This window comes from Schistocerca cancellata, chromosome 8 (genome assembly GCF_023864275.1).
Source record: "Schistocerca cancellata isolate TAMUIC-IGC-003103 chromosome 8, iqSchCanc2.1, whole genome shotgun sequence".
Lineage (NCBI taxonomy): Eukaryota > Metazoa > Arthropoda > Insecta > Orthoptera > Acrididae > Schistocerca > Schistocerca cancellata.
In genome coordinates, this window is record NC_064633.1 from 583,641,334 (window position 1) to 583,667,668 (window position 26,335).

Genomic DNA, 26,335 nt, shown 5'->3' on the forward strand with positions numbered 1-26,335 from the left:
TCACAGACAGGCACAACAAAAACAGTGTTACACATTATGGCTTTCAGCCAAAGCCTTCTTCAGCAAAGAAAACACATGCTCATTCACGCAAGCAAGTACACCTCATGCACACATGATCACTACCAACAGCAGCTCTGGTAGAAATGTGTGCATGTTTTCTTTGCTGAAGAAGGCTTTCGCCAAAATCTATAATGTACAACATTATTTTTGTTGTGCTTGTCTGCAACTCAATGGGTCATCTTTATGGTGAGTAGCAATCTCTTTTCCTGACAATGTTAATAAATAAGTAAATATATTAAAATACAGCAAACAAAACTAGAAGACAAACAGGCAATCAGTCTAAATAACTAATAGCATTAGAATAACAATTACTGGCAAATGAGATGTGGATTGTAACACAAAGCATAATATCAGCCAAGTTACAGAATTTTACTACAGGCAAGACTGAAAAGTAGTGAAGAATTAACAGACAAACCTAGTGCATTGCACCAAATGAATAGGAAGCTTCCAGAACAAAATTAAAACTAAAGGGTTAGTCCTGAAAGAAATATCAGGGCAGAAGGTGGGTACGCAATGTATTATGTAACTCCTGTGGGAGAATGAAACAGTTAGTGATCTGCTGTAGTTATTCAAAATATTTAATAACTACTTCCTGCCAATAGCTGGCAAGTTAAACTGAAATATCATTGGTACTAGAAGTATGCTGTTAAGAGACAGTTATGTCACATGCAGCTACAACTAATGAATAAGGAGCAAGATTAATCAAGTAATTAAATAACTTAAGACAAAAAATATGTGAATATGTTTATTATGTTGTTGATGTAATTTCTATTGAGTTGTAATATTTTTAGCTATATATACGAAGTGTAACCAAGTTCCAATTTTATGAACAATGCCTTATTTTCATTACAGGTCTCGCCTGGCTAATTATACCATCCGGAATAGGTTATTACTCAACCTCATTTACATACAACTCGTGGCGCATCTTTCTCCTCATGTGTGCACTACCAAGTTTCATTGTTGCTGTGTTGCTTGTCTTTCTGCCAGAGAGCCCCAAGTTTCTCATAATGAGAGGCAAGAAAGATAAAGCACTCAACATTTTCCAGCGCATCTACCAGATCAACACAGGGAAACCAGCTGATACATACCAGGTGGGATTATATTTTTAAGGCCAAAATTGTCAGTGTCAAAATTTTTCAGCAGCACAACTTGCGTTACACTTTGATTATGATATTGCAATGTGTGGAATTGAATCCAAGCACAAAACTAACCCACCCTTGAAACAATATACCAATATAACTGGGGGAATTGCATGATGGGCTGGGCCAATTCACACATAGGTTGCACTTATACAAAATATTTATTTTCCAAGAACATCACAGTACCTTAAATTGTATTTTTCACACTCACAATGCATAAAGAATTCTTTACTAAAGCCAAATTTATTTTTCATACAACATCCTTAAAAACACTACAGCTTGACCAACTGACAACAAGAGGATTTTTATTGAAAATTATTATTTTCATCCTTTTAAGAAAAATTAAGCAATTTTGTTAAAAGGTGGAATTATTAAGATTCCAAAATATTTTAAAACAAGAATGGATCTTGACATGCCTCTGCAATTCAAATTTGAGGCCAAAATTAACTGATTTGAACAGATTCACAGCATTTCCCATAGCATAGCTCAACTTAGTCCATCTCTTAACAAGACAAGACAGATTAAAATTAGATGGAATATTATACAGGGTGATTCAAAAAGAATACCACAACTTTAAAAATGTGTATTTAATGAAAGAAACATAATATAACCTTCTGTTATACATCATTACAAAGAGTATTTAAAAAGGTTTTTTTTTCACTCAAAAACAAGTTCAGAGATGTTCAATTTGGCCCCCTCCAGACACTTGAGCAATATCAACCCGATACTCCAACTCGTTCCACACTCTCTGTAGCATATCAGACGTAACAGTTTGGATAGCTGCTGTTATTTCTCGTTTCAAATCATCAATGGTGGCTGGGAGAGGTGGGCGAAACACCATATCCTTAACATACCCCCATAAGAAAAAATCACAGGGGGTAAGATCAGGGCTTTTTGGAGGCCAGTGATGAAGTGCTCTGTCACGGGCTGCCTGGCGGCCGATCCATCGCCTCGGGTAGTTGACGTTCAGGTTTCATAACTAACCTTTTTCGTAGGACTCTCCATACAGTTGATTGTGGAATTTGCAGCTCTCTGCTAGCTCTGCGAGTCGATTTTCCTGGGCTGCGAACAAATGCTTGCTGAATGCGTGCTACATTTTCATCACTCGTTCTCGGCCGTCCAGAACTTTTCCCTTTGCACAAACACCCATTCTCTGTAAACTGTTTATACCAACATTTAATACACCACCTATCAGGAGGTTTAACATCATACTTCGTTCGAAATGCACGCCGAACAACTGTCGTCGATTCACTTCTGCCGTACTCAATAACACAAAAAGCTTTCTGTTGAGCGGTCGCCATCTTAGCATCAAGTGACACTGACGCCTAGTCAACAGCGCCTCAAGCGAACAAATGTACAACTAAATGAAACTTTATAGCTCCCTTAATTCGCCGACAGATAGTGCTTAGCTCTGCCTTTTGTCGTTGCAGAGTTTTAAATTCCTAAAGTTGTGGTTTTCTTTTTGAATCACCCTGTAATTCACTGCTACTGAACACAATGTTTGCCACATTTCTTAAACCACTGCTACAATCCGTACTGTCCACTCTTGTACCCTCCTGCATAAAACTTGTGACAGTGGCAAACAGCTTTGAGCCCGACCATCCATTGGCATCAGTTAGTGGCTCCAAAACAGCTGTCTCTCCTACATAAGCTCTCCCCTGTGTGCCACTGCTAAGACCCACTCAACTCACTGCTCCTAGCCTGTGCTCACAGCACCAAAATACAGACCCAGCATACTGACCATTTCTGTAGTAGGTGCATGGTACGGACTTCTTACAGACAGTTGGCCAAGTACCAGACTCAGAATGCATGAAATGTATTTGTAGTTGCAAATATGGAAAACCATCAGCTGTGTAATGGACTGACAACATTGAAAATGTGTGCCGGACTGGGACTTGAACCAAGATTTCCCACTTATCACAAGCAGTCGTCTCACCATTAGGTTGTCCAAGTACGACTTCCGTATGTTGTCAACCATGTGTCTACAACTTGGACTCGTACATTCATTATGTATATTCCCATACAGGAGAGACATTTTAATTGAAAGTCGCTTGCCTGGTGTCGACAGTTAAATATGATATTGCAGTGCCTGCTTGCATGTCCGAAGGAACATTGCTGTGTACTTCTGAACAACACAGGCACAGCTATGTTGTAGATTCAAAATATGTGAGCAACTGACACAAGAGCAAGAATTTGTATAGTAAGCTGAATCTATGGCTGATACAAGGATAAATTAATTTTTCATAACTAGTAACAGTCAAGGAATTAGTGCCTAAATAACTGATATTGGTGAAGTTACTATAAAAGGTATCTCACTGAATATTTAATTCAAGAAACTGAAAAGAAAAGCGCCCTTTAAATTCTATATATAGTAATTATTGCTCTCGGGAACCACAAGTAGGTGAAATGAATCAGGATAAAATGTAATTATTTGCCAAATAGTAGAGGTGTTGAATAGCAGATGGGCATATCAAGAGGAATGATTACTGCCTAAACTTTTGAACAACTCTATCTTTGTACTAAAACTCTGCCAGTAATTGTTTTACTCCATGCCTGTGTACTGTGTAACACCTTGTCCATCTGATGGACAGCGATCTATCCTCCTATATTTACAGGGCCAGGACAGTAGTAGGCCACAGTAGTAGCATAGTAACTTAACATAAGAAAGGGAATAAAGGAAAGTGCCACTGCTGATAGGGTTAATACAGACTTGCTACATAAATTCCCGGTCTTCTCACCTCTCAGCTTCCTTCTTGTGCAAGGAAATTTCTTTATACAGTTTTTGTTACATCATACCAGCTTTTGTTTTCCTCTATCTGTCCTGTATATCTCACTGTATATTCTTGCCTCCCTGCCCCCTCTTTCTTACACACACACACACACACACACACACACACACACACACACACACACACACAAAAGTGCACATTCTAACTTTTACAATCTTCAAAGCGCTATCTCTCTCTTTCTCTCTCTCTCTTTCTCTCTCTCTCTCTCTCTCTCTCCAAACATATAACAGTGTTTTAGATTATAAATCATTATATGAATGCTCTTACAGGTTAAGGAACTAATTGTTGACCTTCCTAAATACGATCCAGAGAAGAGAAAGGAGAAAAAACTACTGGCATGTTGGAAAGTTAGAGAGATGCTTAGTGATATCATGAGCAACAGCAAACATTTGTTCATGCCACCTATATTAAAATTTACTCTCATATCAATAACAATAAACTTCACATTCCATATAGGGTGAGTAAGATATGTTAAAAACTATAACTTGTATACATTTATAGTACTAAGTACATACAAATATTTAGTAGTTCACTAATAGTTGTACAAAACAAATATCATAAAGTGTAAGCACAGTAGAAGTGACATTCAGACATTGAATTTTCAAGTTCCAGGTCTTGTTAATTTTTATGAATCAGAGTAGTTCAATTTTAACTTTAATTATTGGTGTAGGCTAATGTAAAATTGAAAGTCAAACACCTAGAGGTTCATCTGCATCCTGAAGAACAGAGATGAGGAAGACCACACAATCATCATTGGTGGTTGTTAAAAAAGCTACACAGGAGACAGGAATTGGGAAAATGAAAGTAACAATATTATGAAAAGGAAAGTTGCTGCTCACCATATAGCAGAGATGCTGAGTCACAGATAGGCACAACAAGAAGACTGTCACAAATAAAGCTTTCAGCCCATAAGGACTTCGTCAAAATACACACACACACACACACACACACACACACACACACACACACAACTGCAGTCTCAGGCAACTGTAGCCACACTGTGAGCAGCAGCACCAGTGCTTGATAGGAGTGGCAATTGGGTGGGGTTAAGGAGGAGGCTGGGGCGGGGAGGGGGAGAGATAGTAGGGTAGTGGTAGCGGACAATGCAGTGCTTCTGGGGAGCGTGGAGGGATGAGGTGGAGAGGGTGGGGCAGCAAGGTGCAGCTGGGAGGTTAGACGGAGGGCAGGGGAGAGGGGGGTAGCAGAAAAAGAGAGAAGTAAAAGGACTGGGTGTGAGTTAGAATGAGGGCAGTGTAGTGCTGGAATGGGAACAGCGGGTGTGTGTGTGTGTGTGTGTGTGTGTGTGTGTGTGTGTGTGTGTTTTTGACGAAGGTGTGACAGGTCTAAAGCTTTATTTGTGACAGCCTTTTTGTTGCGCCTATGTGTGACTCAGTATCTCTGCTATATGGTGAGTAGCAACTTTACTTTTCATAATACTGTTGCATTCCATCCTGGATTTTCAATCCACAACAAGATCACTGAAAGAAGAAGAGGAAGACAAATTAGCAGTCTTAATAAGTAATACCACACTTTCAGGATGACAGCTAGTTCTGCCTGAGAAGTTGTTAATTTGTAAGGAGTACATCTGAAATGTCAGATTTTAGTATTCATTTGGAACCACTGTATTGGAAGGTGATAAATATACATTCCTGCCCATGCTGTGTCAGCATATTGCACAATATGAGCATAATTAAAATATGTTGACTTTATTTTTATGCGATTATATTTGTCACAGAACTATCGAGCAAGCATTACAATGTGTAGCTGACACTTCACAATACTTGAGTGAAGCACCTTCTCATCACCTTCATGTGATGATATTAACTATTGGTGGAATTCCCTAGAAGGGCACTAATTATGACAGATCATAGAACAGTCAGGTGACAAGCAACGAGCTTGATCTATTGAGTGATGGTGAAAGTATTGCGTCTGAGGGGGGGGGGGGGGGGGGGGTGCACTAAATCCAAATGCTAAAATAAGCATTTCTGTTGTTGTGTGGGTCTTTGTTGCTCTCAATCCCAAGGCTTACTGACATCATATTCAATATATCTGCAGTTATCTCATCAGTGCTGTGAATGTCAGTCTTGGGAAGTGGCAGCAAGGATTTAGTGTCTTATATTCTGACAATGCTTGGTAATTGTTTTTGTCCCCCAGTCAGCAGCTGTTTAAGGGAAAAACATCACCAACTGGAAAAAACCCTGTAACAGATTAAGGAACAATAAAGGATGCTTAAATGAGCATTCACTAATGTGTGCTTACAATGCATATTTTATTGTGCATCTGAAATATGGCCTCACATTCTGGGGAAATTCCCCAGCAACTTCACAAGACATTCAAAATTCAAAAGAGAGCCATTAGATCTGTTACAGGGAGCAGAGGTAGACAGTCATGTAAACCCTAGTTTGAAACATTGAAAATGCAACAATTGCCATTTATGTATATTTTAAAAATGTAATTGGCCATAATTGTAGTAGCATGAGAGTGATAGTGCTAGTAAGAGAAAAAATTTGATGTACACATTTCCAATACAAAATGAAAATAAACATACATGTAGTACAAGTTTGTGTCAGGAGAGTACATGCTGTAAGGGAATAAAACTGCGCAGCAAGTTGCCAAATGGTATAATATTAAATATAAATGCATTTGTAAGATCTAAAGGAACTTTATATGTTTCCCTCTATTATATATATATATATAGGGTTACTTACAAGCACTTTTTAAAAAGATACTAGGTTTACACAATGTTCTGTATCATCCAGTATATCATGCTGAATATGGTCAAATGAGCCACTGAGGTAATTTGGTAGGAAAGTGCTGGTATAATGTAGGTATTTTAGGAATAAATTAGACCATTGGATTTTTACTTTGTGTGTGTGTGTGTGTGTGTGTGTGTGTGTGTGTGTGTGTGTGTGTGTGTAACAGGGAGGGGGAGGGTGTACTCTAGCTGGAGAAAGGATTACTCCAAAAGCTTGCAAGTTTTCTTTCTTTTTTTGTGTGCCTGTCAACAACTCATTGATTCTGCTTTTCAGTAAGTGGACTCCTTTATTCCTACAGCATTTAACAAGGTAATTTGTTCCCTAAAGACATATGAGTTACACCACTAAGAATCTTGGCAAAGAAAGAGAAAATTACACCACTATATCGTTTATTATAATTTGGTTCTGCACATTATTTTATTAAGGATATAATTTTCTCTCTACGCAATCCTTTACAAAGCAAAACTTGAAAAAAGTTTCTATATGTAGCTATAATTTGTTATGGGTTTTTCTCTTTGGAGACATTGGTGAAAACAGTAAATATGGGAGAGGCCAGTAGTTAGATGCTATTCTTATTTTTAAAGATTCATGTCACCAGTCCATGTTTTCATAACTACGAGTATTTAAAATATTTCTGATGGCAAAGGAGCCATTATTCTTCCCTCACCTCCATTCTGTCTTCCCTAAAAAAGTTAATCTGCAAGTGTTGTATTGTACTCTCATTGGCCCTGTTGTCAACAAAAGCAGCTTATGCATAAGACATTGGATAAGTCAGTTTAATATACTTAAAAATGAAAGTGAGGTCTATGTATACATATTCAAAATTACAGTACGACATTTAAACATTCTTCAACTGAGTAAAAGCAGTGATGCTGTAATCTGGTGGATTACATAAATGCATTCAGTGATGTTTTAAAGAAGGCTAGGACTTGACAAGTGGCTCAGTGTTTGTATTTCCTTATTTTATGTTTTAAGACAACAAACTGTCTTTAAAAGTTTTCAGCTCTGTGATGTTTAATTAAGCTATAAATTTTCAGCTGATATCTCCTGGCTCTTGAAGTCATCAGCATGGTTTGGTAATGATTTTGTGTAGCACGTTGATTGCTATAAGGATCATCACTTGTAACATTCTTTGTTTAGTGTGGTACTATGTACAAATATGGTGCAATATCAGGAAATTGTATAGCTGCACCTTAACAAAGTCCAGGAAGTAAGGAGTCACACCAGTTGTTTACTTTTTTCATTTACTGATCAGTATTAAAATTTTCTGGAGAGAGAAGTTGAATTTTGAAAACAGAACAAGATAAAGAGAGTTATCTATTTTTAAATCACTTTGATTTTGCAATTACAGTAAAATTTCTACAAATGTTTCTGTGGGAGTGTTTGTCTGGTGTGTCACTGGATCACTGCTGGACATACAAACATATTGCTTTCTATTATGTAGGTACTATGGTCTCATGATGTGGTTTCCTGAACTCTTCAACCGCTTTGATGAATATGGGCGCATGCATCCTGGACAGTCAGCATCTGTATGTGAAGTGACGGATTTTGTAGTGAAGTATGGTTCACATTCAGATGAGAATGTATGCAGTGATAAAATTGAGAGCCAAGTCTTCATGGAATCATTGATCACAGTTGCTTCTGCCATACCCAGTAATATCATCGCTGTTCTTGGCATGGATCATTTGGGCCGTAAATTCTTCCTAGGTAATATATATCTTTTACTACATAAAGAATTTGATATTTATTGTGCGCTGTAGATTAGCATATCATGTAACATCATAACTCCAACCACGGCTTTTGTTACTAGTGATTATGACATTTTTAAATGACAAAATCCATACAAATATGGTATGGGAAGTTCTCCCACCAACATACATGGCGCATAAGGACCATGAAGATAAGATATGAGAAATTAGGGCTCATACAGAGGTGTACAGACAGTCATTTTTCCCTCACTCTATTTGTGAGTGGAACAGGAGGGGGAAATAACAAGTAGTGATACAGGGTACCCTCTGCCATGCACCTTACGGTGGCTTGCGGAGTATCTATGTAGATGTAGATGTAGATGAAGAAACTCCATGAACCCCCATGAGCTTTTGTTTTATAATTTTTACAATTGTATTAACTTCAGTGAAGGATGTTGGTGCTACTTCTAGTTGCTTAAGGTTTTGTGGAATGACATTTTTTGTATCTTGCTTCTTCAACTGAACCATTTAGTCCTATATTTGCTGCTACATTTAGAAAGTGATTTTTAAAAGTACTTGCAACTTATGAATTATCAGTTACAACATTGGCATGTAGTTTAATTGTTATGGAATCTTGTACTCTGACTGGCTGTCCTGTCTTCTGTTGTCAATGTCCCATCTCTTATTATCTGAATTATTTATTTCTGTCGGGACATGCATACTTCTTGACACTTTAATGACTTGCCTTAGAATACTACAGCATTTTTTATAGTGTGCGAGTAATGCGTGTGTGTGTGTGGGTGGGGGGGGGGGGGGGGGTTATGAATCTTTAGGATAACTTTTTAGGAAAGCAACTTTCACATATTGACACGAATTTACTATGGAATAAATTGAATTTGACGGGTTTGCTGGAAAGTGATTCTTCTGAATGAATTGTGCAGCAAGGGGTGTAAATTTCCTTGGGGTCCTTCTTGGGAGGCTGCATTCTTAGTGCTTAAACAGGTAGTACAGTCTGCACCAGTGTTAGATGTACTGGATTTTAATGAAGAATTTATTTTACAAACTGACACCTCAGGGCAAGGACTCAGATGGGTTCTGTTACAAGAAAAAGAAGGGGAGCGGAGGGCTATTACTTATGCTTCTAGGAGGTTAAATGAATTGGAAAAGAATTACTCCATATATGAGCTAGACATCATCACTGTTTGGCTGAGATGGAGAAATTTAAGTGCTACCTGGAAAACCAGAAATTTATCCTGGAAACAGACAATGAAGTCCTGAAATGGATACTCAATAGACCCCCATAAGACAGAACGAATTGTGAGATGGACTTAACAAGATTCTCAGATTTAGATTTGAGATCTGCAATATCAAGGGCTTTGACAACATATTGGCCAATAATTTAAGCCGCATGTAAGAACAGAAGGATGATAGTCCAACTGATCATCTTCCAGAGCATGAACAGGAACAGACAGGTCAAATTGGTTCCATCCTGACTCAGATTTCTTGTCTGTTCAGAGATATTAGAGAATTTCAAGATCGAAATGAACATCTGAGAGTCATCAAGTGGAGCACAGAGGGTGGTGAGTGTGCCAACCCTTATTCAGGTGCCGTGTTGCAAGGTGTGTAGCTTGGACAACTGGAGGTTGTAATACCTGAGGACCCGGTCCCAGTGCACTGTTATTTAAGTATTTCCATGAATCCCAGGGGGGGGGGGGGGGGTTAGGAGGTACACAAAACATGGTGGGAAAAGATCGAGGAACTTGAGGAACTTTTCTTGTGGCCAAAAATGGATGCAGGGTAGCCAACTGTCAGGATGTGCTCTGAGTAAACCTGCTCGGATACCAGGGTCGGGTACTTGACATCAAAACCCATTGATAAGGCATTTCATTGCATGTATATTGATTTCATCAGTCCCCTCCCAAGATATAGGGATAGGAACAAGTACATTTTGGTTTGTATTGATGCCTGTACCAGATTTGTATGGTTGCTACCTATCAGAGGGGCGACCACCCGAGTGGTCACCCAGAATTCAAGTAGGATTTTTGGGACCTTCGGATTGCTGAAATCCATCATTACTGATAATCCAAACTGCTTTACTGTCAAGGCATTTAAACTGCTTTGTTTAGGGATGGGGGAGGGGGGGGGGGGTTGTGGTGCAACACTTGACCACGACCCCATACTATTCATATCCCTCTTATGCTGAGTGCCCTAATTGCAATCTCAGACCTGCCCTGATTGTCTACCATCATGAATATTAAAGTAATTGGTACAGTTCTCTGCTCTGTCTGACCATGGCATTTAATACCATGCGTCATGAGGCTCATGGATCAACACCATCCTACTTATTTCTGGGGTATCAGGTTGCAACTTCACTGTGCAACTGTTGGGCAATTGAAGATCTGTTGCCTGAAGGGAAGAATCCCCAACAGGTTGCTGCACAGTGGAGGCTGGCCAAGAGAAATATCTGGAAGGTGCACAGGAAGGAAGCTGTGTGTCACAACCAGCAGTGCCAGCCAAATTCTTATTGAGTAGGTGATGTTGTCTGCATTAAGAATTTCCGGTGGTTCATTAGAGGGCCAGAAGGAATCTCTAAAAGACTATTACCCAGTATCAGATTATTTCTTACCCTGGTAATGCTGCTGTTAGGAGATCAGTGCTCTGGTGAGGAGGTTACAGTCAACCTCACTCAGATCAAACCAGGTGCTAAGAATGAACGGAGTTTTTGGCCGCAACTGAGATTTGAGGGGGGGGGAGTGAGTATGTACTGTGTTGGACAGAGTTCACAGTCTGTGCCATCCAATGGCACAATGAGGTTGTGTGGTGGTAGCGCATGCTAGAGGGTGCAGTGGCAAGTGGAGCTTGAAGGGACAGCAGGGGCAGAGGCGGACAGTTATGAGGTGACTGAAAACTTGGGCAGACTGTGGATTGTGTGATCTGCCCGTACTGATGGTCTCTGGAGTTATGTGCCCAAGCTGTCTGTCAGTCCTGGTGGTTTGGCAGAATAGTTCTGAGAACCACATGTGATGGTTGTAGTGGGAGGCATGGATTCCTCCTGGCTCAATTGATACTGTTTTCCTGGTGGGGCACTGTATAGCCTTTCAGACTTGTGAGTGATGTATGCATGTCATTGTGTAAAAGTAAGACATGCCAGAAGTTATGTAACTTCCGTGAGATACGACTGGTGCAGACATGTTGTGATAGTGAGAGGAACTTGGCCTCTTTTCACCATGCAGAGAACAAGGGAAGATATATTTTGTCTTTTAAACTTTAGGATACTGTTTTAGTGTGTGCTTGTTTTACATAGCCTAATTCATGAAGTACTCAAGGTGACAATGTATTTGACAGAATCATTTTAATGCACCCATGTTATTTGCCTGTCATGGATTCTTGAAGGTGGTGATTTTCAAAGTGTTGGCCATAATGTACAGTTATTTGGCTAAGACTGATTTGCTGAGTGCTTGACATGATGATTTTCCTAACAAAGTCTGTGTAATGCATTGAAGTTAATTATTAATTTTTCAGTTTGAGAATTGTTACATTTCAAAGGTTTTGTTAAATCCATTTCTGATGTTTATGGGATTATGAAACAATGGAAACTCCAGGTAGGAACATCAACAATGTAGGAAAAGACAGGGATTGCTTCTTACTGTAAAGAAGAGACCTCAAGTTGCAGACAGGCACAATTAAAAGATATTCACGTGTAGCTTTCAGCCACAGCCTTCACCGGTAAAAGAAAGGCACACACATGCACCATTCATACACACACAGAAGCAAGCACACATCACGCATACACGAATGCCAACTCCAGTGTCTCAGGCTGGAATGCAACATCACGTTAGATGCAAGCAACAATGTGGAGGGGGGTTCCTTCCCCTTCCCCTTCCTCACCCCCTCCAGATTGCTACTTGCATCCCACGTGATGTTTCATTCCCATCCGAGATGCTGGAGTTGTGTGTGTGTGTGTGTGTGTGTGTGTGTGTGTGTGTGTGTGTGTGTGTGTGTGTGATTAGCAATCTGTGTTTTCCTACATTGCTTATGAGATTATTGTTGATATGAGGAGTGAGTAATTTGTAGCCTGTTGGCTAGTATCTTGTTAATGTCAGTTAATGATTAATTTTCTGCTGTATGTGTGTTTTTCAATTATTTGTACATTATTGATAAAGCTTATGACTGATACATTGATGGGTCATTTGGATCTGCTATGTTTATTAGTTAACGTGTTCTTATAATGGCTTAGGTATTCATTCTGATACTTCAGTCTGCTCAAGTCTAGTCTGTATTTACAAAATGTGCTATTTTATTGCTGATTCCTTAAGATCGCCTGATCTTGGTATATGTTAATAAATGTGTTTCAAAATTGTATCTCAACTCGTGCTCAATTAATCGCTCTGTGCCTTTACATCCCCTTCCTCTTGCACTACTCTTGAGTACATTACTTTTATGAATATTGTGGGAAAAGATGTCAGTAAGGAAATTTGACAATAATTGTTTACGTGTGTCTTGTCACCTTTCTTATGAAATGCTTTCATAATTCATCTTTTAATTTGTCTGGTAAATTTTCCTGTGCCAGTGGTGAATTGAATATATCACTAAGGATATTACTTATTAAGTTATAACGATTTTGCAGAATTCTCTTTGAAACTCCATAAAACCACAGAGCTTTTGTTTTTTAGAATTTTTAATGTTGTATTAATTTCAGTGAAGGATGTTGGTGCTGATTCTAGTTGCTTAAGGTTTTCTGGAATTATGTTTTTAATACAGGATGTATATGCAGACAAGGAAAAAAAATTCCCAGATTTTTTCCAGATTAAAAATACACTTTTTCCAGGTGAAAATACACCTTTTCCGGGTGAAAATACACCTTTTCCGGATGAAAATACACTTTTTCCGGGTGAAAATACACTTTTTCCGGGTGAAAATACACTTTTTCCGGGTGAAAATACACTTTTTCCTGAGTGAAAAAACACCTTTCACTGGGTGAAAATACACTTTCTCCATTTTAAATGACAGTATACTTTCCCTTGGAATTATGAAACTTATCAGTTCTTTAAATGGTAAAGGTTCCAGACACAGGTGTAGAACTTCCTGGCACTTTAGGAAATGAAATCCAGCATGTTAGTAAATCGGGATTGCGATGCAGTTTTTTTTAGCCAGTAACAACATCACTGTTAAGTAGCATGAACACACTAAAAGGAAAAGTTAATGGTTTAAATTCATATACATATAGTATATTTACAAGAAAATGTAAGCTTCCACATATAATATTGGTCATACTTTTTAAGACACATCACACACAAATGTGTTAGTAAAATTTTAAGTAATGACAGAAATGCCTGGTCTTCTGGGCCTGAAATTTTTCTGAGTACCTGGTCCTCAAGAGTTTGTTTTGAATGAGAGACGAACAGTCTTTGATAAAGGAATTCATCACACATTCTCACATGTAACATTATTCAAACTGTTTGAAAGTAACACTTCTCAAATTGCCATTTGCAATATTTTCCCACGGCATATTAGAAATGTAAACAGTTGTGACATCACTCTCATTGAAAGCAGTTTGTTGTCACAAAAGCATTGCATAGTCTTCTTCCTAAAGGGTTTGACGTTTTGCTGTCAGCAGATGCTTGTGTATGCAAAGTATTTTGTTGTTGTAAATGGTGCATTTTCTTTGCAACTAAAGTTTTATTTGGTGTTATTCCCATTTACTTTTTATTGCTGCAGTATTATTGTGCAGTAGAAGGCTAAAGTAAAAATCTTTGTTAGAGTACCAATTCTTACCTGTCAAAATTACAGAAATTTAACTAAAACAATGTAAAATTCCCAGAATTCTAAAAAATTCCTGTGTTTTTCCCATTTTATCCCAGATGAAAAAATTTCCAATTTTTCACGGATTTCCCAGTTGTCCTGGGGCTTATACATCCTGTAATATATTTTCTTGCTTCTTCAACTGAATCCTTTAATCCTATATTTGCTGCTACATTTAGAAAGTGGTTGTTGAAGATACTTGCAGCTTGTGAGTTATTAGTTGCAACTTTGTTATTTAGCTTAATCGTTATGGGATTTTGCACACTGACCAGCTGTCCTGTCTCCCATTGTCTATGTCCAATATAGTTTTAATCTTATTATCTGCATTATTTATTTCTGTCAGGACATGCGTACTTCTGGATACTTTAATGACTTTCTTTAAAATACTACATTATTTTTTATAGTATGCAAGTAATGTCAGATCTTGACTTACTTTGACCTTTACACAAATTTCCCTCTTCCTATTACATGAGATTTTAATTCCCTTAGTTATCCATGGCTTACTTCTTTTTTTATGAATCTTCTGGATAACTTTTTAGGAAAGAAACATGCAGATATTGACGCACATTTAAGATAGGATAAATTAAATCTGACATTTGCATCTCTTTCTACATATATCTCATGCCTTACCTTCCCTTAACATTCTATCCCTTTCTCATTAATGAGTCTCACTGCATTATATGAACCTATCTTAGGGCTGTTAGGTACCATACTGTTTATTTTTCCACTAATTGTGGATCATGATCAGGTAGACCATTAGAAATTGAGTGCATGTTAATTGTTTCAGTCTGAGCACTGTCTATAAAAATGTTATCTATCAGTGTCTCACTGTTTTTCCTGCACACAAGATGGAAAATTGACTACTGAAATCAGATTCAGACACCCAAATAATAATTCTAGTTCATTTTTCCTGTACATATCTTTTAAGAAGTCTGCACTGAAATCTCCACAAACTAATTGTTTCTTCTTGCCTGACAGGTAGCTCAATAATGCACCTATATTTCTTATAAATAGCTGCAACTTTCCTGGAGGGGATAAGCATATCCTGATCAATACAAAACTCTTTGTTTCGATATTTTATGTGCCCAACTTTACATTTTTTGCAACTCCTCGTTTTTCCGTGTTAACTCTACATGAAAATGATGCAAGTCTATAACTGCAGATGTCTAACTTCTCCATCTCTGCGGTAACATGGTATTCAGAGAGGCACAGAAGATCTATCACTTCAGAATTTTTCACATCTCCTAGGCATACAATAAGCAAATCAATCTTATTTTTCAACTCTCTAATGTTCTGATGAGACAAAGTTGGAAACTGTTACACATATTATGGTCTTGTACTCCTCTAATTTCTTTCAGTAATCTCTGTCTGTAACCTGACTCTAACCTAAAAAGTGTGCCCCTTTGATTCTAGTAATCACAGCGATTTTGTGTTGTGTGCTTTTGACCCCCTTACACTTTCAGCAAAGTACTCAGCTAATCTTTCCTTCCCTCTCGTATTCAGATGCAGGTCATGATTAGTGTATCCTCACTCCCAACCACAGCAACAAGCATGGCACAGAAATGACACTTTGCTTCAGTCAAAAGCAATTTGCTCAGCTCTTTGTTCATATGGCGCAGGGCTGATTACATTGCTGCAAAACCATGACAAACCCCACACGATTGTGTACTGTTGCTGCCCCTACATCCTCAGGGGTTACCTATAATGCTATATTCTAAAATGCTAGCCAGGCTGTTTCCTGCTCATCCTACTATGACTACCTTATCCTTGCCATCAAAATCTCTGCACAAGGACCCTATGTTCTCTGTTACTTGGCTAAGCCTGGCAATAGGTTCCTTGCTGCTTGTGACCTGTTATTCTACCTGTAGCCTTTCCTGTAGCAATGGATATACACAAAAGTTGAGGCCAGGAGGGTTACAAGAATGTATAATATGTTGCAGAGAGAGTTCCCACCTGCACAGTTCAGATAATCTGGTGTTGGTAGGAAGGATCCAGATGGTACAGTCTGTGAAGCAGTCATTGAAATGAAGAATGTTGTGTTAGGTAGCATGCTCAGCAATGGGGTGGTCAACTGTTTCTTGGCCACTGTTTCTCAGTGGGCATTCAAGCGGACAGACAGCTTATTAGTTGTCATGCCCACATAGAATACATCACAGTGGTTGCAGCTTAGATTGTAGATCGTATGACTGGTTTCATAGGTAGCCCTGTCTCTGATGGGATGGTTAGTGAACTGTTTGGTGGATGTCATCAAATCAAACACTTTTTACCCATCTAATTTCAGCAATTTACCACACTATCTTCAGGCCCCCTGACCAAGGTGCAGGAAGATTCCAACCTGTGTTCCAGTCAAAATAAGGGTCATCATTCAAATACTGCTATTTGTAGATTTATGCTTGATACACCGATCACTTCAACCACCATCTGCCAAGGTTGGAATCTTCCTACACATTGGTCAGTGGGTCTGAAGATGGCATAGTAAATCACTGAAACTGGTAGCCAAATAAAATAAGAGTTTGGAAATTAGACAGCTGAAAAGTGTTTGATTTGACATCCTGTACTGAACAGTCGAGTCCCACAACCATCTCTGAAAATATGGATGTACAGGGAGTAGGCGATGGTGGGAGATCTTGCATCTATCTCAATTACAGTGATATGAGCCATGAGGCAAGGGGTTAGGAACAGGGGTTGTGTAGGGATGGACGAGGATCTTGTCTGGTTTCGGTGGATGGCAGAATACCACTGTGGGATTGGAGGGAAGGAGTGCATAGGACATTCTTCATTTCAGGGCATTTTGATGAGAGGCAGTAAAACCTGGACAGAGAATGTGAACCAGTTGCTCCAGTCTTGGGTGTTACTGAATCACAAGGGGAATGCTCTTCTGTGTCCAGTCGGTGGGACTTTGTGACATGAGAAGTGACTGGAAAGATAAGGCATGGGGGATCTGTTTTTGTACAAGGTTATGAGGGTAACTTCACTCTGTGAAGGTCTCAGTGAGAGGCTCGTTGTATCTCGAGAGGGACCACTTGTCACTACATATCCAACTTCCACAGGTGCCTAGGCTGTCTGGAAGGGACTCCTTGATATCGGAAGGGTGGCAACTGTCAAAGTGGAAGTATTCCTGGTGGTTGGTAGGGTTGATATAGACAGAGGTCAACATCGAGGAAAGTGGCTTGTTGGGTTGAGTAGGACCAGGTGAAACGAATGGGGGAGAGTGTGTTGAGGTTCTGGAGGAATGTGGATAAGGTGCCCTCGCCTTGATCCAGATCATGAAGATTTCATCAGTAAATCTGAAATAGATGAGATGTTTGGGATTTTGGGTGTTTAGGAAGGATTCCTCTGGATGGCCCATGAATAGGTTGACATAGGATGGTGCCATGCGAGTGTCCATAGCGTACTCTGGATTTGTTTGTACCACCCAGTTGTGTTTCCCATCATGTGCAGCTGCTTGCAGTGTGGCCTCAGCAACCATAGACTGCAGTCGTGTGTGTGAGTTGCATTTGCATGAGTGTGTGTGAATATGTTCTATCTCCAACGAAGGCCTTGTTGGCCAAAAGCTCACATTTTCTGACAGTTCTTTTGTTGCGCCTAACTGAAACTCAAAATCTCCACTGTATGATAAGTAGCAGCTACCCTTTTCATAATACTGTTACATTCCATCCTGGATTTTCCATTGTTGAACAACTATAAATTAAGTATAGATTACATTTAGTTTGAAAGTACATGCTTTTCAAGTGTAACTATGTGTTTAATATTGCAAAAGAAAGCCATCAGATGCATTAACAAGCTTACACGATGGTACTCCTCCATAAATTAGTGAAAAGAGTTCAGAAAACTAATGATACCATATTACATATTTCAGAGGATTGTTTTATTTATATAGTGTAACATTTATGTTGTAATTATACACAGTCATTAAATGGAGACACTCATGAATACAACACATAGGTGCAAAATAACTGGTTGGGGACTGTAAGTGCAGGGTTCTTATTTTAAAATAGATTCCCAGCCATCGTTAAGAGTATAAAAGGTTGACAAGTTGCAAAAGTAAGTAAAAATGTTGTCTGATCTGTGGACACTGATACAGGGTGATGGAATAGTTGCAAAGCAAATTTGTAGAAAAAATACAAATTTAAAATATGGTTAGTAGGGCGGGGGCCGTTAATCATTCTTAGTTGTTTCTGCTCTGGTGAGAGACATGGCCAATGTGTATAGTTATGTGGGAAGAACAAATCTACTGAAGTTTCACACATAGTTCTGCCAGTCACTGAATTACTTAAGAAAGGAGGAGGGGTATTATTCTAATGTAACTAATCAATATGTAATTCATTTGCATCTTGTTTAAAAAGTATGTATAAATTGCATCTAGATTATTTTAAAGTAAAATGTCCATATTTCTGCACTCTAAATATTGCATGCTATCAACTCACCCTGGCTGCACATAGGCAGCAGTAAGTATCTATAGCCATATGACTTGTCTGACGTAGTGGTAATAAATTATATGTACAAAGCTTCCTAGTGAAAATTGTATCAAAATCACTACATTAGTTCCTAAGATTAGCCTTTAGTTACAGACAGAAAAATGTAGCAAGGTACTTTAATTTATAATATGTATGGCATACACTTTAACTTATGCCTATATGCCAGTCAATGAGGATAACTGCAAAAAACATGAAGACAATAATCAAGCGTAGGAAATGTCAGAAAGCATCATCTCAAAAATCCCCTCAAACTTTGTTAAAATTTTATTGGGTGATTTTAGTGCTCGATTAGGTAAAGAGAAAAAAGACTAAGAAAACGGTGGGTGAATTTCCAGTGCATAAACGAACAAACCAAAATGGCAAAAGACTTGTTGAAATGTGCAAAAATTTTAGCCTTAAAAGTATATCAACACATTTTAAAAAGAACCCATCTAAACAAAAAATCTTGGCCTGCACCCAGTACATTTATTGGGGAATTTCAACTCAATCATGTAGCAATTTCATACCCTAGCTACAAAGAAATTACAAATACCCAATTCGGAAAGGAGCTAACATTGATTCTGACCAGTATTTAACATGCATAAAAGTAAAACTTCAATCTCAAAAACTCTTGAAAACAAAAAAAATGTTATCCCAAAATTTGACACTACTAAAATAACCCCAACTCTAACAAGCAAACTTGATGAAAAAAACAACCCAACAATTGGCAAAGCCTGAAAGAAAAGTTCATCAAAACAGCACGAAATTTGGTTCCATTTCAAAAGAGATAAAACTACCCTTGGTGGAATGGGGATTGTGAAACAGCATTTGAATCTAGGCATGAGGCTTTCAAAATTTGGAATAGTAACAAAACTGAAAATACATACAACACGTTTCTAACTGTAAGAAAAGAAACATCTAAATTAAACTGACAGACTAAAAGAAACTACAGAAATGCCCAACTTTTAGAAATCGAAAGACTTCCAAAAGAACAGTACAAGAAACTTTTATAAAACATTCAAAACAAATCTTACCAGTTAGCAACAAAGTCTGTGCTTGAAAAATGAAAATGGCAGTTTGGCTCTCAACCAGGAAAATTGTAAGGTACTAGTTAATTATTTTGAAAAAACTATTAAACTGTCCAGAAACAACGAATAAATTCCAGCCACAGCAAACTAATAACACCAACCCTAACTTTAAAGAACCTGATGAAATCGAAATAAGTAAACAAATTAAGAGACTGGATTCAGATGAACACAAAATATTCATAACAAAAAATCACTTTATAAATTGAGTAAACTTAGACATTACAGCACTGTAATCAAACCTGAATGTCTTTATGGACCAGATACTTTAATTTTAAATAGAAAGAGGGATACTGAAGAAATTCAAAAGAAAGAAAGATTGTTTAGAATGTATTAGTCCCCAGAATTACTATGGAGAAACTTATAGGCTGAGAAGTAATAAGGAAATAGAAGAATACACAGACGTACGTGGTGACATGAGAAAACGAAGACTTAAATTTTATGGGCACATTAAAATAATGGCACCCATTAGGTTGACAAAACAAATAGTAGAATTCTACAAAAACAGAAGTAAGGCCAAAACTGATCCAATTAAATGGATCCTTGCGATTAAGGAGAGTCTTAAAGTAGCTGGTATAACTCAAGCAGACATTACAGATAAAAAAACATTCAGACAAAAGATGTTGATTGGAAAGTTGGTCAGAGGGAAATTAGAAAACGGACTGGAACAGTGTGTCCTGATGAAAGAAAGAGACTTCATTCTGAAAGGATGAAACAAATTTGGAAACAAAGGAAGACCAGCCATCAAAACTGAGATTGATTGATTTCAACTCACGTGGTTCTATTGGGCCTGTACATGATTAATAATAATAATAATAATAATAAGTATAGATTACGCATTTTCTATACCAAGTATCATTACCGACAGCGATCTTAAAATAAATACATGTACATGTACATATCTATCTACTGTGTGAACTGAATGTAGATGTAATATACGGACTGTAAAATGTCACACTAATAATTTTGATGCATGTGGGAATAACAACATACCTGAAAGTAAGATCACTGATTGTGTAGAATGTTTAAAATTTTGTAAAATAACAACTTCTTGTACCTAGTAAGTATTTGTAAATAGTAGCAGGAGTTTAAAACAGAATATTGGCTATTTTGATATAAGCAACAGCTCTTTTATATCATTTCGCATCTTGATAGCTAAGAATCATCTTTATGTTTCAGTCTTCAGTACATTCACATCGGGCTTATGTGCAGTTGGAATGTACTTTGTATACAATTCCAAGCAAAACTTAGCAGTGTCTGCTGTGTTTAGTGGTGTTATAAGCTGTGGAAATGCAGCCCTTGACTGTCTCATCACAGAAATTTTTCCGACACACCTCAGGTAACCAACATTTTAGTGTATATGACAATGTTCCCATTTATGAATTCTTCTCATAATAATGGCAGATACTCTTGCATAGTTACAATAATTTATTTGTGTGTTCTTGGGGTTTGATGATTTTACCAAGTTACTTACTCATTCTGAAAAATAGTAAAGACTGCTTGAATGTTTTAAAGTCAGCTGACCATAATAGCTGAATACTAAAATACAACCTTTTTTCTGCTTGTAATGTGTGATCATAAGTGCATGGACAATGTCAACAATGTACAATTACAGCATTAGTTATCCTCAAATAAAAGTTTTTATAGTATTGTAGAATAATTTAATTCATAGGACAGTAATTCACTCCATGGTGCAACAACTGTTTCTGTGCACAATTTAGTTTTACATTTGTTGCTGGGACCAGATTGTGATATCACAAATATATTGGCATAGGTAAAGAAAGCTTTCTTCAATTATAAAAAAAAACTCTGGTGGCATCAGCTGTTGGTATGCAAACAAGGAAGAAATTTCACAAAGAGTGACTCTGGAGATCAGTGCTGCACATAAGCAAAATGTGGGCGATTGGAAATCTGGAGAGGCAAAAACTGAGTGCCTTTGAAAGAGGGAAATGTTAAAAAGGAAATGAACAGATAAAGAAAGAAATGGAGAGGTATTAAAAAGAGAAGATGGGAAAGAAGTCTATGGAAGACCCTTACGAGAAGTTTGGGACAGCTGCTATGTCAGCCAAGAACACATAGTTAACTTAGTTCTGGAAGTAGTAGTAGAGGGAAAAATAGCAGAACTAGACCAAGACTAGAACATGCTCAACACTAGCAGATATTGGGTGTTGCAGTTATGTAGGAAGTGCAAAGTTTAGTGCAATATAGGAAAGGATGTAGAATGAGATTTAATTGGCCAAGAAGTGGAGAAAGTGGGAAAGGGAGGAGGGAGGGGGTTGGTAGCTGCAGCCTTATTGAAGGAGGGATTACCCTGTGATATACCTAAAGAGATATGGGGAAACAACAGAGATCCAAATCAAAACAGCTAGGTGGGATTTCATGTTCCTCAAGCTAAATGTGTGTCCAGTTTTTTAATCATTGTGTCCTCCCACTTGGCAAAATACTAATATAAAACATTAAAACTGGAAGTGAAGCAGGAAAGCAAGGATAGAGAATGAACTCAATGCTTCAGTCATCATATAAAAGCTACCTGTGACAGGAGAGTGGGTGCAGAAATCTGTGTGTGGCAGCCTTTTGGTTGAATATTTAAGATCTCTGCATTATTTACAGGTACAACAGGACTCATAGTAGGCAAACACTAATCTTACTTCCATCTTTAAATTTGCAAAAAGTATGGCACATCTGTATTGTGTATTTTGAGCGCATACTAATCAGACTATATTAGAATGTTACCGACTTGTGGAAAAACTTTAGTCAGCTTTTTGAAATGTCAGTCAGTCTTCTTAGTGCCCAAATAGCACCCATCTTTTAATAATTTAAACTTACATTTTTGCAGATATTCTCTTCATAAACTTTCGAGGATAGAGTTTTGAAAACTGAAAGCAATTCAGAATTTCTCTTACTGTCCTAACATTAACCTGTGCATATTATGGAACATGTTTTCATGAAAATAAACAGCTTATCTTTCTTGGGTATTTAATATACTATTATGCTTTACATTTCGTACGCCTGTAAGAAGTACAAATTACAATTTTTACTCAAAATTTCCTAACATATTATCACTGTTTCAGAGCCACAGGTGTTGCTGTATCTATGGTGGCAGCTAGGTTAGGTGGAATAATAGGAAACATTGTAATCGCACAGCTGCTGGACCTGTACTGTCCGGCACCAACTTTCATTGTTGCATGCCTTCTAATCGGTAAGTTTTAGAATAACGCTAAAAATCAGTCACTTACAAGTAAGCTTTAATAAGTAAGCTAATAATAACAACAACAGTAATAGTAATAATTTCACTTAGTACTTACGGGCTTAATCAAAGATAACATCACTTGAGTTAAACAGTTCAAATACTTAGATGAAATTAACACTGGCAGAGACAGAGAGACCTATAAAATCTCTGCATAAAAACTCTGTAAAGCTTACACAGTTATCTGGAACATCCACTATAAGAAGTATTTTTTTCACAAAAGCCAAGTTTCTCTACTATCACATAGTCATTCTTTTAGAAGCACACTATGCCTTAGAGACATCATCATTAACTATTAATGCCAGTACCACTGACAGAATAGAGTGACCTATATTGAGTAAAATGTTTTGACTCAAGATGGCAACTAGATGCACAAATACCCAGAAGAACTGTATTCCCTGATGGGATGATTTAGTTACATTGCACACACAATATGTCTGAATATTTATCAACATATAACATGAATACATGACACTGAAAATAAGACCTGAAAAACCAGAGTATGATGACTAACAATCACCCAAAAGAATCTCACAAAAGTTGCTACTGATCAACTGGCAACTACATGGACTACAGTGTAGACAGATCTGCCTCTATGAGTTCATGTCTGTGAATGTGGTCAAAAAGAGTTTTGAAACTCAAAAATACATGGACACAAAAAGAATAACAGACCAATAATGACAGAATGAAGAATTTTTGGAAAGAAGAAGAACAAACTAACTATTTTTTCTATGTACTGTTTAAAAGGACAGCAAAAAACAATAAGCCATTAACATAGCTGAAAGCAACATTCTAAAAAGGAAACTAGTTATAGACATTCGGATTGAAAGATGCTATGAAACTGTATTTTCTGTTAATTTCTCAAGGGTATGTTACTTTTTTAAAAGTTGAATGTTATCTTGTTTATTTTTATTTGTTATGGTTTGTTGCTTCACCTACTGGCACACATTTTGGAATGTATAACGTGTGTTTCAGGAGGGGGGCTCCTGTGTCTACTTCTGCCAAACACAACAAGGGAACCTTTGTCTTGACACTTGCTTGCGATGACAGAGCTTATCAACTACTATGTGCATTTGCACAAACTTGCCATAAAACTGAGAGACCAATTTCAGCATTATTTGACTTGGATACGGCATTGCTTCTTTTACACCTTGAAGCATGCAGCCATTGTTATAGTTCTCTCTACTTAACCACTCATGCAGAGTTGACTGTTGGTAATGAAACTGTAAATACCAGATATTTCTCAAACAAATGTAAAATATGTAGATTTTAGATGTAATTTGTTATGTTAAAGGAAAAAATATGTGGCTTGGTTTAGCTTTAACATTATACATTTATTTGCCAAAAGATGGCAATTTTTGATTGACCAGGATTAAAGGATGAAAATTCAAAACACTGTTACAATAAAAAAAATCACACAAACACACACTTCTTTCTGTTTACAATGCCTGTAAATTTATATCAGCTAGAAATAAGGTTCTGTGTCCAGTAGACAATAAGCATTAGATAATAAAAACAGAAATTCCGAATGCTCAGGGAAACACTAAATTTCTCTGTTATGACATTTTAAACCAAACAAGAGGATACTATATTAGAATATTGAACACAAAAGCATATCATTAATGCTACTTTCTGTACACACTATGATTGTGGATTGTCTGTACAAAGACTTCTGTAGAATAAGTAGGAATAAATATTATTTATGATGACAAGTGCAAAATGTAAAATCATGCTCCTCTACAGTGTTGTTTGTAAATGTTTCACTGCACAGCTACAGTATTTCTTCCAGAACATTTTGCAACTCTGTTTCCCCTGTTAATAATTTCACAATATTAGACTATAAAATTTGTGGAAAATATACCAAAATTGTTAAGTTTGTAAGTGAAAACAAGTAACTATTTGTTATGCTGCTGTGTAAAATGTATATATTTATTGTTCAAAAGAAGTGCTGTAAATAAGTATATTACTCCCCAAAAGGTGCTTAGTCAACTGTGATAAGATAAATCTCCAACTTTTTGTATCTTTCTGTTGTATCATTTGTTTTCCAAGAGTATAATCTAGATTTTTGTTTGAATCAATGTCACGAATCAGATAGATATCCAGTTTTATCTATTTGAATACTTTGACTAATCAGTCCTGTTTTTAAGACTGTGCAAATTACTACATATTATCATTCAATGGCAGCTTTTTAATTTGAACACTGGTCTGTTAAAAAAAGAAATATTGCTAACAAAGTTCAACTCAATCATAAACTAGTCATTTTACATTAAGTAACTAATATCTATGGAGTGCATGTGTTATGAATTTCTGTGAATCATGTTTCCTGAAATAGTGTTATAAAAGGACTATGCACATTTTGAGTATTGTATATAGCTTGTAAACTGAATGTAGTAATATAAGAAAATGACTTGCAGTAACCACAATAGTCAATCATAATACAAAACAATAAAAGTTTAATCATAATACTACTTGATGAAAAATATATTTTTTTCTCAAAAGTTACCCATTCCTGATCCAATCATGCACAATGTATGGTCAATATCATACTCAACAACTTTTTCGGTAATTTTATTTGCATACAACCCAGCTTCACAGCTGGGATTGTTTATGTACCCTGGGGTATCGGTTCCAGTCCTGATGACAGAAGAAATTTTCATCGCTAGCATTTTGTTGGCGAGGAGAAATGGTGGCGACCAGTTCTTCATTGCCAGACTTTGTGCCCGTGTCCTGGTTTAATTTCGCAGTACAAGCCTCTCAATAGTGTCTCATAAAGTCAGAGCGTACGACACAGCTGATGGTGATTTGCCGATTGTATGTGGATTTTAAATCCTGACATTCCCCTCGGTGCAGCATGATAGATGTGCTAGCCCTGGGTTTCACCTTGTCCCTTCCATTCATCCACAACACTGCTTTACACTCATAGCACAAGATTACACTGTCCAAGCACTCAGCTCAGTTGTCCACACAACACAGGTATACAATTGATACTTTATGACATACCAGAGGAAGGCAACAGCGAACCACCTCCCCTAAGAACTTGCCTTGTGTGGCAATGCAGGATTCCCACATCTGCCCCAATGCTCATTTCCTGAGTATGGGACTAATTTAGGTAGTGTCCATACATATTCATCATTATTGGCACTTCACTTTTTTGCACCTCAAGAACTTACATAAAAAGTGCCATACTTTTCAACAGTTTCTATTCATCATTGCAAAAGGGCAAATATTTTCCCATGGTAAACATCAGTGTCTTGGCTATTGGTTCACAGAATTTAGAACAGCATTTACTTCTTCAAAGCAAGATTTGTCTAG

General features: G+C 37.4%; 1 protein-coding gene across 2 annotated transcripts in view; it reads left to right on the forward strand.

Annotated features, from left to right (window-relative positions):
• LOC126095121 (synaptic vesicle glycoprotein 2B) overlaps positions 1 to 25,491 on the forward strand; it is a 582,081-nt gene extending 556,590 nt beyond the window's left edge. For both annotated transcript variants that reach the window (XM_049909829.1, XM_049909828.1), the window contains exons 8-13: positions 913 to 1,151; positions 4,258 to 4,445; positions 8,189 to 8,451; positions 20,956 to 21,115; positions 22,848 to 22,975; positions 23,999 to 25,491. In XM_049909829.1, the coding sequence (XP_049765786.1) occupies positions 913 to 1,151; positions 4,258 to 4,445; positions 8,189 to 8,451; positions 20,956 to 21,115; positions 22,848 to 22,975; positions 23,999 to 24,054 (1,034 nt within the window). In that variant the 3' untranslated portion in view covers positions 24,055 to 25,491. The remainder of the gene's footprint in view (positions 1 to 912; positions 1,152 to 4,257; positions 4,446 to 8,188; positions 8,452 to 20,955; positions 21,116 to 22,847; positions 22,976 to 23,998) is intronic.
• Positions 25,492 to 26,335: the final 844 nt, after the last annotated feature.